The sequence below is a fragment of the Rhipicephalus microplus genome, chromosome 1, assembly GCF_043290135.1.
Source record: "Rhipicephalus microplus isolate Deutch F79 chromosome 1, USDA_Rmic, whole genome shotgun sequence".
Taxonomy (NCBI): domain Eukaryota; kingdom Metazoa; phylum Arthropoda; class Arachnida; order Ixodida; family Ixodidae; genus Rhipicephalus; species Rhipicephalus microplus.
In genome coordinates, this window is record NC_134700.1 from 69,448,870 (window position 1) to 69,462,264 (window position 13,395).

The 13,395-nt window shown below is 43.2% G+C and overlaps 1 protein-coding gene across 1 annotated transcript in view; it reads right to left on the bottom strand.

Moving 5' to 3' along the window:
- Positions 1-5,555: 5,555 nt before the first annotated feature.
- Positions 5,556-13,395, bottom strand: part of LOC119185450 (uncharacterized) — a 32,230-nt gene continuing 24,390 nt past the window's right edge. The window contains exons 4-6 of the mRNA XM_037434456.2: positions 11,406-11,513; positions 9,640-9,850; positions 5,556-5,769 (exon numbers count right to left, since the gene is read on the bottom strand). Coding sequence (XP_037290353.2) covers positions 5,564-5,769; positions 9,640-9,850; positions 11,406-11,513 — 525 coding nt within the window. The 3' untranslated portion in view covers positions 5,556-5,563. The remainder of the gene's footprint in view (positions 5,770-9,639; positions 9,851-11,405; positions 11,514-13,395) is intronic.

A 13,395-nucleotide genomic window follows, 5' to 3' on the forward strand; every position in this document is an offset into this window, starting at 1 on the left:
GATTCTTTGTCAGCAGAAGTCACTGCCTCTGATAATATAGCACGTTCCTTTTCTCAAGTTTTGTTATTTCCCCAATACACTACACAATTCTCAGCGCAAACCACGCCTGCAGTTTTCGAGAAGCTTCAGGACTGTAATGGATCATTTCGATAAGATTACGCCAACTTCGCAAGCTGTACAGATTATTCTGGAACCTACGTCACCACTAGCGATAACGCTAGAACATTCTATGGCAAGTGCATAAATGCTGACGCGCTGCGCCGCTTGTCAGTTAATCGACGCCCGACGCTGCATGCACCGCTATCAGTGTGAGGGTGCTCCCGTAACCCGACTTTCCGTGTAGCGGGCACAGATTTTCCCAAGTAAACACTTTGATCGGACCATTCCGTCTCCTTCTTTCAACCACGTCACGACGCCGTGACATCTGGTGGAGGTGCTACTTTATTCACGTACGGGACGCCCCTGTTAAGCCATGAACCTAGGCCACGTCGTGGAGAAGACACCGACGCCAAGCAGGAGCTGAGAACGAGCCACCAACAGCAAGGCCTACCACCGGAGCACGAGCCTGTACAAGACAAGGCGCGAAAGACCAAGGCCTCTACTGCAGCGACAATGGCAACTGCAGCGTCCCAGCCCGCGATCGTCCTGCATGAACCCAGGGACCACGAACTTTCCGTGGGTCATCGTTCGAAGATCCGGAGACCTGGCTAAAAACATAATACCGTGTGGCCGCCCTCAACCACTAGGACAACAAAGAAAAGCTCCGTCGTGTGTACTTCTACCTGAAAGACACCGCTAGGACCTGGCTCGAGAATCGGGAGTCCACACTCCGAACGTGGGATGTCTTCTGCGGCGCATTCCTGCAAACGTTCACGAGCATCTCTCGCAAGGAGAAGGCTGCTGCTTCACTAGAGACCCGGGGTCAGCTACCAAATAGATATGCCGCCATTTTCACAGAAAAAATGACCCGCCTATTTTGTGACGCTGACCCAGATATGCCCAAGGAGAAGAAAGTTTGTCTCCTCATGCGAGGGGTCAAACAGAAGCTCTTCACGGGTCCGATGAGGAATCCACTGAACACCGTTCAAGAATTAGTATCTTGGCATACAGCCAGACAACCCACCGCCAGACAACAGCGTACCACTAACAGACCAACGGCCTCACCAAGCGGTTAAACAAGACGATCGCCGACATGCTGGCAATGTACGTCGATGTCGAACACAAGACGTGGGACACCATTCTTCTATGCGTTACCTTCGCATATACAACATTGCGGTGCAGGAGACGACACAGATATAACTATACAAATGTATCTACAGAAGGAGTCCGGCAACGACGCTTAATGCCATGTTACCCAACGTCACTGACGAAGAAAACCTCGATGTGAGTGAGTATCTTCAACGCGTCGAAGGAGCCGGACAGCTCGCGCGCATCTATATGAAGAATAAACAGACGACCGACAGCCGCCGTTACGATCTTCGACAACACTTCGTGGAATATTAGCCCGGTGAACGTTTTTGGGTGTGGACGCCGATACGCCGACGTGGACTCAGTGAAAAGCTTCTGTGACGGTGCTTCGGAGCATACAAGGTAGTTTGACATCTCGACCCATTATTAGGAGATTGTCCTCCACGGCATCACGAACTCTCAACGACGCCGATCGCGACCTGAAGTCCTCCACTTCGCGCGCATTAAGCCGTTTCATGAGCGTTAATGAACTGAAACAGTGTTATTTTGTGTTATTGCTCTAATCGTAATTTATTTCTTGTGCTTTCTTGCATTACTTTTGTACCTTCAACTTCTGTTAAAGCATCGTCCCGATGCCTTTCTTAGGGGGTGGGGGGGGCAATGCCACGTTTTTTTTCTCAAGATTTGTTATCCCCCAATACACTACACAATTCTCAGCGCAGCATAGCCTTAGCTGCTTTTGCGCCATAAAAAACCAAATTAACCTAACTACACAATTCTCAGCGCAAACCGCGCCTGCAGCTTCCGAGAAGCTTCAGGACTGTAGTAGATCAATTCGATACACTCATGTCAACTCCACGAACTGTATATATTATTCTGGAACCTACGTAACCACTATCAATAACGCTAAAACATTCCATGGCAAGTTTATAAATGGTGACGCGCTTCGCAGCTTGTCAGTTGATCGACGGCTGACGCTGCCTGCATCGCTATCAGTGAGTGTGCTACCGTAACCCGACTTTCTGTTTAGCGGCCACAGGTTCGCCCAAATAAACAGTTTGATCTGACTATTTCGTCTCCTGCCTTCAGCCACACCACGACCCCATGACAATATAGTAATATCATCGGCGTATATGGCGAATCTAGTCATGGTGTCGCGTTCAAGGTTTTCTGCTACCTTGCTTATGGCCAGATTAAACAGCGTCGGTCCTAAAACACATCCCTGTGGAACGCTTCTATCCAAGTAGTAAGTCTTCGGGCTCCATCCAGGCGATGCACCGCCTAAGCGAATAGGCTGAGCTGCAACAAAATTTGGAATCCAGGTCAGCGCACGCTAACATGGTTAGCGCTTAGCTAGTTCTTTAAAAATGGCGTTATGAAGAACATTATCTAACATTGTCGACGACCAGCAAGTTGTCAGCTAAAATCTTTCGTGGGGTATGATTAATAACGCGCCGTAGCAGCCAAAAGCAGTCATGATCGTCCCTTATAGGGAGAAAATTCGCCCGGACTGGGTGGTATTCCAGCCGGATTATCTTGAGGTAATGGGACATGCGCGTGTGAATCATGCGTTGAATTAGCTTACAAAGAGTGGACGTTAAAGATGTTGGCCGGAGGTTCTTGCAGAGGGTCTTATCTTTTCGATGTTTTTGAATAGTATAAGTGCGAGATAGCTTAATGTTCTACGAAACAATTACTGTGGCCCATAGATAAACGATTACCACCAAAAGTGCATTCTGGGCTTCATCTCTGAGGTTTCGGAATTCTTGCCGTGCAATTAGGTCGTGGCCAGGCGCGGATTGAGGTCACCCGTGTTTAGTAGCTGCTCTCGTTTCTTCCATGAAAATTGTGCTATCAAGATCCGGATCCGGTTTCTTTACGGTACAGGCTTTCAGAAATGCAGGTGGAGTGAGTGAAGTGGGAAGAAAGAAAGCGGTAATAACTTCATCTTTCACAACTGACGGATCTCGTTTCAGAGACAGCTCGGCCAGATGAGGATTACCCATTCCTTTCCCGCCAAGGCTGTGAAAAATGCGCCAGAAACTTTCGAGTGCCGGTACACGGCCAAGGCAGATGCAGGTGGATTATCAGGCTTCAAGTTAAAACTGGGACGTAATTTTCATGAGGTCAAAGTCTTGTTTCTCGCGCGATTGGTATCTTCTGACTCAATAGTCCGGTGATCTGCATAAATTGCCTAATGGTTATCCATCGGTTGAGTATGGTCTTGGTATGACACTATTTCACGTGCCAGCTCACGCGCCTGTTGAACAATGTCCAGAAAGCTCTGAACTGTTGAGAAGTATAGAGTAACATTACTACGAAATGTATTCCAGTTAGTCATCGTTGTTGTAGTTTTGACCCGGAGGTGTTTTCGATGAAGTTCCACGAATATCAGGAGATAATCACTGCCCCATTACTGGCTGGAGACTGTCCAGTGCCGTACAAAGGGGGCTGGCGAGGTTTAGATCTGGGGTCGTGTCTCTCTGTGCTCTGTGCAGTCCTATTCTTGAGGAGGTGTCGGGGGTGTTACAAATTTTTGCAGAAGAGAGGTAAATAGCGTTGTTAAGGTGTTTCCCACATTTATTCGGCTTTAGGCACACTAGGCAGGGTGATGAGCATTAAAACAACTTCCTATAAGCAAATGGGGGTATGCTTCCTCAAGCGCCTCCATTCATGTGTATGGTCCAACTGAAATATTTTCTAAGCGAAAATACGTAGACACGACAAAGGGCTTTTGACCAGAAGGAAAAGTTTTAATAGCTACTATTTCGCGAGTGTTGGAACTGAGATCAGCAATTGAGTCACCGGGCTATCATTACTGGGGAGCCTTCATGCGAGCGCGTCTCCATGTTTTAGGGTGGTGACAACATTGGTCATGGTTGTTTACAACCGACTAAAACGGCCGCCATATTTAGCGGGCCACCATGTTGGCTCTCGGTGATCACTCATTTGCATTGAAGGCAGCGTGGGTTGCAGCGAGAAGGGGGTAAGTTTTTATAAAGCCAGTTCTAAAAGCAGCTGAAGGTTTGTTTTCTGAAGTTAGCCACCGTTTCATAGAACAGGAAAAACGTGTCAGTGAATTGAGTTGTTATAAAATACCGTTAAAATTGTTCGTTTTTCCCGCCTGGCAGACCCACTGCATTGATGGAGTGGGGATCTTTAAAGAGCCTATATTCGCGAGGGGGGGAACCTAGATGTCACTTTGAACAGACTTCAATGTCTGTAGGGCATTCCTGAAGCAAAATTACCTTATCACAGCAGACCCCACAAAGGCCTTCTAGTACTGGGCTCGATACCATGTTGTATCATATCACGGTACCTATAACGACAAAAAAAAGGTGGATCAAACAACCGGGTAGCTTGCGATGTTCTCTGTAAACCACATAACTCCACTAGCCTGTTTCTCATACCTTAATGTTACTTTTGTCTGTAATATTTATTCCTCCAGCATATGCAGTTCACCCCGCCGCGGTGGTCAAGTGGCTAAGGTACTCGGCGGCTGACCCGCAGGTCGCGGGTTCAAATCCCGGCTTCAGCGGCTGCATTTCCTATGGAGGCGGAAATTTTGTAGGCCCGTGTACTCAGAATTGGGTGCACGTTAAAGAACCCCAGGTGGTTGAAATTTCCGGAACCATTCACTATGGCGTCTCTCATAATCATATGGTGGTTTTCGAACGTTAAACCCCACAAATCTAATCTATCTAGCATATTCAGTTCCAGCGAAGGAATCTGTGCATTGAACTGTTTAAAAACCTTACAAGCTGTAAGCATTCCCTACAGAACATTCCTACACGTACAGGGCCTGCACATACGATGCTATTGAATATGGGTCATAAAGGTGGTATGGCTCATATAAGTGTCACGGTCATACAGGTGTTACGGGTACAGCTCATATAGGTGTATGACTCATACAGGTGGTATGGCTCATATAGGTGGTACGGCTCATGTAGGTGGTATAAGTGTAACGAATGTATGGGTATTGCAGATAATGCAGGTGATATGGGTTGGATTAGCTATTTGGGTCAAAATTGACATGCAGCAAAAGAATGTATGAAGAAAGGCATGCCAGTTGATGAAGCGCTCAGTAAAATAAACACTCAATTGTAGGTATGCTGCAATTATATCAAATACACACGATCACGCTAGAGTAATGTTTTGACGACTCATTTATTTATGTCGTTCAACATTTCAGCATTGAAGCGGTTTATCTTCCTTTGCCTTTTAATTGCTGCCACTTCATTTGATTTCGCAGCAATGTACTTGCTGAAGGCACCTGTAAAAAATGAGCAGGAATGTGTAGCAAAAGTTGATTGTCCCTAAATTCAGCAAAATATATGAAAGCGTGAAACACTTACTTCTGACTGCCTCCAATTTCTTAGGTGTGAGTGCCCTCCTGGGTGGTGCCTGGTTCTCGGAACGCACGTAGCGCCGACAAGGGGCTCCCGTGATGTTCCTGTTGTGGAGGGCACTCACACCCCACAGAAGCTTGGTCGCCTCCTTGCAGAACAAGCTGTTTCTCGGACGCAAAAGCAGCCATGCCCATTTTTCCTGCTACATGATTATGCCATTTCCTAGGTGAATCTGTGAAAAAAATGTAGAATCATAAAAAAAGACCCAAGAGTAATCTTGTTTTTAAAAAATGTTAGTTGTGCTTTTCGGTTGTGCGAGTATAGTTTTGCTCATATGTATTGAAATGGTTCTGCTGAAACTTACATTTCACTTCTGCAACTGCATGCCATCTTGTATAACACTAGCATACTAAAAGTTATCCGAATATTCTTCTTTTTCTAAAGTAAGTAAGTTCACAGAATCTATGTAAGTCTACAGGTGCATAGAGTGCTCATTATTGGCGATTCTAACCCAGCCCTCAGAAGGAGAATAATTGAATTTTAGATACTAAAAGACTGGGCAAAAAGTGAGATGGCATAGCAAGTTAGAAAACCTACACACAATCCTTATTTAGAAATTTTACATTATTGTTGCTCCAGCGAAACAAAAAAGCATTCCTTTCAATGATCAATGAAAAGCCAATAACATATATCATTGCTGTCTTTAAGTCTCACCTGAACAGTTTGTGAGAAGCAGTGAGGCATTTTAGAAAGAAGCATATTTACAATTTCGAGTGCTCTAGGTATGTCTGGAAGTTAAATTAGCAACTATGTAACATATCTTACAGTTGTGTTATAGTTGTTAGTTATGTTGAGTCTATAATATTCTACTAAAATATAAGAGAACACCAGAAACCCTAAAAGGCACTTAGAGCTGGCACTGACAAAAACTGCTCTACTACATTACAGATAAAAATTTATTTTGTCAAGTCCAATAATAAGAGACTCGCAGGAATCAAAAGACAGAGCCTCTATTCATTCCCCATTTCCTGACATTATTACTTGTCACAAAAATATTTATGAAGCTTGTACTGAATGCCGTGACATTTCAAAAAAAAGGTAATGCAGAAGATTGCACTGGTCATTCGTGAAGTAACCTGCTGAATCTTTGAATTCACCAGTTCATAATTTGCAAAAATATCCGTAATAGATGAATAAACTAAGCATATACATACACAGAAGTGCAAGTGCAATGCAAGTTGCATAACTATCATTCAACCCAGTAGTGATAGTATTGCACAGAATAAACACAAATTTACAAAAAGTTAAGCTACTTGATCGTTTAACTGAATAAGAGATGCACACAGACGCGGACACTAGAAGAACGAAATGCGCACAACATGAGCGGTGTTCAAGTGTTTGTGCGTGCCCTTATTCAGTGAAAAGATGAACCAATACTAACTAGCCCAATTTCACAAGCTACTGTAGAGATACTTATTTCATTGTCCGCCAGAAAAAACAGTGTCACTTCATCACCGGCAACCCAAACCCTAAAAGGCAGAACAAAAGAAAAGTCGATGAGCTACAAAGTAAAAATTAGGCACACATATGCCAGCATGGCTTCCAGGTATGAAAGCTAAGCATTATTTCCAAAACTTTTTTTTGTTAATTTTCAGACCCAACATTACTATGAACCCTCATTTTCGCTTTGTTCTGCCGAATAGCAGCTGCTAAAGCTTTTATTCCTATTGTTTTTCCAACTCATGCTCCATAAATTGATTAGAGCCCAATCACTGAGCTGCACAACCAACTGCTCAATGTTGTAAACGGTGTTATTTAAACAAATTATTTTTTTATCCCACTTAAAACTAAGTTCACGCTTTATACAGTTTCTAAAACATAGCTCTCTTTTAATTGACCATCATAATTTATTTACCGCAATTTGGTGTGTTTTCCAGGGCAAAAACTTGAGCCTAAGGTGAAGTTTACCCATCATATTGCTTAGGCTAAACGAAAGACGGACTTCTGTGTACGAGCCCTCATCAAATCTTCTTTATTTATCTCCTGTGACACCGTATTGTTGTCCTGCTTTCATAAACAGTGAAATCACCTATGGCCTTAATACGTGGGCAAATATGCATAACAATAATCTTTCGTCAATAGAGAACATTCAGAATCGGGGCATACACATAATTACCCACAGTTCTTTTTACTCTAATGCTGCTCGCCTTGCCTAGGCTAACTTCATAATACTTGCATCTGACTTGTTTAGTTATCACTTAATCATGACGGCATTCAAACTAGCTTTTGTAAGAACTGAATTATTTTAGAATGCTCAAAAATACTAATTGCGCAAGGTTTGCCCATAATCACAACTTACTTACAGCTAAACATACACCAACTATGGCAGAATGACATCCTACTTTCCAGTGAATAAACTATAAAACTTAGTCCACGCACTTGAAGAATTTTGTTTCCTCAAACTAGCTTGTCAAGAATAATTATTCATGTAAAAACATATGCCAATAGCTTTAAAACCTATCTAAATTTACATTTAGGTTTTATGGTAAGTGAAGCTACGTGTACAACTATTATTATGTTGAATTTGACTGAGAGATCCGGAACAGCCGCCCAAGTCTTGAAGCGAGCACACGGCTTACACCAACGTTTTTAGATACTGTCAGTTGGGAAAGCCCGCTCTGGAGACGGCACCAACTCGTATGCGCTCCGAGGGGCGCGGTGCTAACGTAGCCTTAAGAACGATCTACCGCCGGCTTCCCGCGGCAGCGTTGAATTAGTTTTTTTTCTTTTAGTTTGCTTGCTCAGATTACAGCGGCAAGAGCTCGAAGGTTAGATTTCTGTCATCGCAAATAGTATTTACCATGGTACACAACAATCAAGCAAGCTTGAGTGAATTAGCAGTTGAACACAGTAAACATGTCGATCTGCAGTGCGGCGGGCTGTCTACGTGGCTATGCCTATGAAGAAAACACTTGTGATCAGCAGTACTTCTTCAAACCCCCAAATTACCCTGCAGTTCTCAAGGACTGAACAGCTGCTAATCCTTGAAAAATCTTGCAGGTAATGGTCAAGACATACGTAAATATTATATTTCCTAGGTACAGGCCCTGACCTTATTTACCATTAAGTAGTATTCATCGGCCCTCATTTAGCTACTTTAGCTAAAATCCGCATATTTGGAAACTAAATTCCTGCTGTTTCCCATACAGAGGTAGCAGACGATGCTCCTTCACTAATCCCAAAGCGACAGCAGCGCCGCTGCTCCGCGGTATACGAGAGGGGGCCGCTCCTCGCCGCTGCAGCAGCGCGTGCGTACCACACTGACAGTATCTAAAAACGTATTACACCAAGCCAAATCTACCAATAGAACACATGAATGCTGTGCATGAGGTCGCTCCAGAAGCTGTTTATGCATACGGCACTTAAACTGACTCCTGAACTTCTTCGACCTAGCCAATGATCTTCGGGCATCTGCACAGCCGGTCAGGCAACATTTCCTTAAAAATCACTTCCACACACGGTTTGTGATTGCAGCTGCTACTACTGTCAAAGCTTGACCCCCAGTTTGTCCAGCAAAGTCCAACGATGCCATTTTTGGGATGTAAAAAAATCCATCGAGTGATGAGACCCCACCTAAAAAAACGTAGAAGACAACCTTATTGCCCGATCGTACCAAAAATGACCGCCATGCATTGCCGAAGTTCCAGAAAAATTTACCTCTGCCAGATGAAACAACATGGAAGCCCCATTGCGGAATGGGTTGCTCCAAATCTATCAGTAGAAAGCGCGAGTCTGCTCGGAATTGACCAGGGGAACCCGGCGAGAAAACTTTGATACTTTTCAACCAGTGCGATTCGTCATTGACAGATGGTCACATAAAATTTGCTAAGCCTTAAAATACTTGTCTGCATACCACTAACAATCACTAGATGTATACTGATTAAATAAACAAACTGAGAAGGTACAGGAGGCTAGCTTGACAATATAACAACTAAATCAGATTGAAAACAAAAACAAAGAAAAAGCCATTTCAATTTAAAAGCAGTACAACTAGGCTGGTAGGTCCTTGAGAACCAATTGAAGTATTTCCAAGGTGTTGTACCGGTGGCATCAATGGGCATGGCTGCATCCGTGGCTGCTCTGAAGAAGGCGACGGAGGCTCTGGTAGCAGTAAGTGGTGCGGTGGTGGCAAAGATTGTGTTGCTGACCATCGTTGTGGAGACAATGGCGAGTACGGCCATAGTGGTGTTGGCGATGGTGGTGGTGGCAACGGTGGCGATGCCTGCAGCGATGGCTGCATGAACTGCAACGGCCTTCATTGAAAATGCCAAAAAATTATATGACACTTTTGAAGCATACAACTTTCCTTTTGCAAGTTGAATCGAATTTTTTTTGTGAGTTTTATAATTTTATCCAACTTGTCTAAACAGACTCAAATATTCTTTTGTCGCTTTGTTTTTGGTGCAATACAGTCAAATATTATTAATTCAAACACGCTTAATTAACAAATAACAATTTACGGGAGAGTGAAAGCTCAATGTATGACATATAAAATGACAGTATTATCAACAGCAGTACCCTACTTACTGAGAAATCGAGGTAAATGCACGAGAACAAATGCGCTGTAGTAGGACGTTCGCGAAATGATCCTTTGCTCCTGTCGATGATGCACCGTAACAATATTGTTAGACACACTGCCTACAATTATTCACTAGTAATCAAACTCGCTCACTAAGTAAACAACCTTCCAAGCCTCAAAGGACATAACAAAATGCTCCTTGTTCATTTGTTTGACTCATGAAAAAAGAACCTCCGGGGTAACAATGGGGAATGGCACGAGTGGTTAGAAAATTCAAAATTTTTCTAATTACACTAGACCGGCCGTGCCATCTAGCCAAACCCAATTGTGCCAAAACATGTCTGCCATCTCGGAGCCTATTTTAGGAAATTGATCGATGGCTGGTGTTGCTGATGCGGCTCCTGGTGCTTTAGTGCTAGTACTGTACGGCTAGTACTGTAGTGTAGTACTGTACGGTTGCCGACACTACTGGTGCTAGTAGTGTCGGCAACCGTACAGTAAAAAGCCGGGCAACGGAGTGCACGGCAACAGTGACTTGAGACTCCCCGCTGCTTGAAGCGGGTAAATTGAAGAGCGCTACCCTATGCAGCCCACTAAAACATGATTTTATTTCAAAATAAGCACTTTCTTGGCACAAAAGGTTGCTAGACCAGTAATTCAACAATAAGGGTCGACAACTTTGATTCCCCGGCTCGCACATTTGCCTCAACTGAGCTGCCGACATCACTTGAAGTCGACCTATGAGAAGTCTCCGTTAACAAAACGTGGCAGCGCAGCCATGTTTGCCAAGCCATAGTTGAGTGAGGTTCGTAGAACCGTACTGCTTCGATTGTGCCACCATAAAAATATTTCCTCTTTGATAAGTTGTGCAAAAATGTTTGATGATGTACACGGTTGACTGAATATTGAATCGAAATGTTCTGAAATCGGCGTGTCTAATCATTACTGAAGCAGGAAAATAACAACTGGGCACAGCTTCATTCCCCTTTCACGGCTGCTTTAAAACAACAGACAACGAAAGTAATCTTTTTCATTTAGGTTGATTGTATTGACCCACCATGACTCCCCACAGCTTTCTGCACTCTCAGTTGTTTTACAAATGCTTCCGGGATAGGCGACCTTAGAACAAGCAATGACATCATGTGACGTCATGATGACACAACCAATTTGAGAAACTTATTTCTGATGCCACGATGACGGCATCGCAAGGTGATATTTGTCAATTTCGTTGGTGCTGACCTCCACTTTTCACACTTGATGAAGCATCTTAATGCGTTGTATGCTCATACCTTCTCTTGAATGCGGCTGTGAGTGGCCTCATTTTTTATAGGTGCCATGATTATTTGATGCGCCTTTGCTGCATTGGTGGTGGCAAGAGGAACGGCCGGCGAATGTTTCTGGAAAAGAGCAATGTGAAAAATAGAGAGGGCACATTTCTTAATTACTTTTCCACTCGTACTGACCATGCGCAGAAAGTTGCTGTTCCTCGCTTCAAGACATCAACATATTCCCACTCATTCCTGCCTAAAACTTGCAAGGATTGGAACTACCTCCCACAATCAGTTGCATCCATCACCTCGCCTTGCAGTTTTAAAACATCGCTCGATAACATACTTGGTGCTGGAAATGTAAACGTTTGATTTTGTTGTTAGTTTTCTTGTATAATCTACTGGCTGTATAACAAAGTTGCAGATGATAATAGTTGCTTCCCAGTAATTAATAATGTTCTAGTGTCTTGTCTATGTATTCTTCTCTTTAACATTGTTCGTCAGTGGCCGCTACCCTCGTCAATGCTGTAAAGCCCTGAGGGTACGATAAATAAATAAACAAACAAATAAATAAATAAATAATAAATAAATAAATAAATAAATAAATGCATAAGTAAATTGCGTCCTGAACGAAGCATTACTTTTTCAGAACTTCAATATATCACAATCTGATTATTATGAACACAATTAGGTTGCATTTGCTCAAATCTACACCAGCGTGCCAGGCTGATATTTTTCCTGATTTTACCGGAATGCTTTTTCCTTCATTCCTCGGGTGCCAGAAAACTCTTTCATACTCTGAAGTGCACCAACCTGATTGCCTTACCACTTTACTCTCTAAAAAACGTGTTATAAAAAAAGAAAATGAATCCCATGCATAGTGTAGTATACATTCCACTCAAAAAGATGGGTGAAGTTGAGATATTGACAGAAGCCTGTTAGGGTGAGAACATGATAAATTTATGACACCAACCACGAAAAGGAAGACAAATAAGAGATTTCAGCTTCCATGATGGAAGTCTTGTTCAGAGTGACAGCAAGACGGAGTGAAAATATACTTATGAGGTCTTCAAAAGTGACTGAAAACAGCGAGTGTAGATAAGAAAGAAGATTTCATGTGTTATGTGTGTCCATTGTTTAAAACAGCATTGATTACAAGTAGTGTCCTGAAGATTTTTCGTCCCAAGCTTATGCCGTTATCCTAATCTATTATATTGATCAAGTTTTCAGGGTGTTTTACCAAGGCATTGGAAGACACCTTTACCTTGTTGACATCATCGACATGCTGTCTGACCTGATGTTCGAAATTTTGCAGTCTCACTGATAGATACACAATCACAATCAACGTGGTATTCAATAAGCATCAAGATACATTTCTTTTTTTGTCCTTCATCTTAACCAGCCAATGATGCAATTTCTTTGTAGGAACGGAACTACTCGGACATCGTAATGGCATTTGAACTCGTGCCTGACTCGCACGCATCAGACAAGTACAGTATAGTGCCACGTTTTCTTGGGAACACATGGTCAGATCTTTGCGGCTGAAAGAGATGGCGTTTAACTAGAGTTCGGGTAGCCGGATGCCAAGATATCTCTGCAGTTGCTGTAGGTCAGCAGCCCTGCTACTCTGCACTGTGCAGATGTTATTGGTTCTAGCGAAAAGTGGGAAAACCATCGATATATTCTGGTTTGTCAGTTGCACCAAGTCAATGCCGGTACCTGATGTCGTGTGTTTCTTTTCTGTAGACAGGAATCTTCAAACTGTGCTGGTCACATTTGACTAGGACTAGCAAGCGTGTGGCCGCACTTGCTATCTTTTAGAAATGCTTTGGAGAAAGAAGTATCATTGATGGCACACGGCACCACACAACATTTTTTTTGGGGTGGTTTGTGACTTCCTCGTAAAGCTCCGCTTTTTCAAATAGATGCCGCAAAAAACAAAAAAATGAGAAAAAAGAAGCACTGCTCGTTAAATTGGCATGAGAGAAGACAATTTAAAAACGACGCTGTT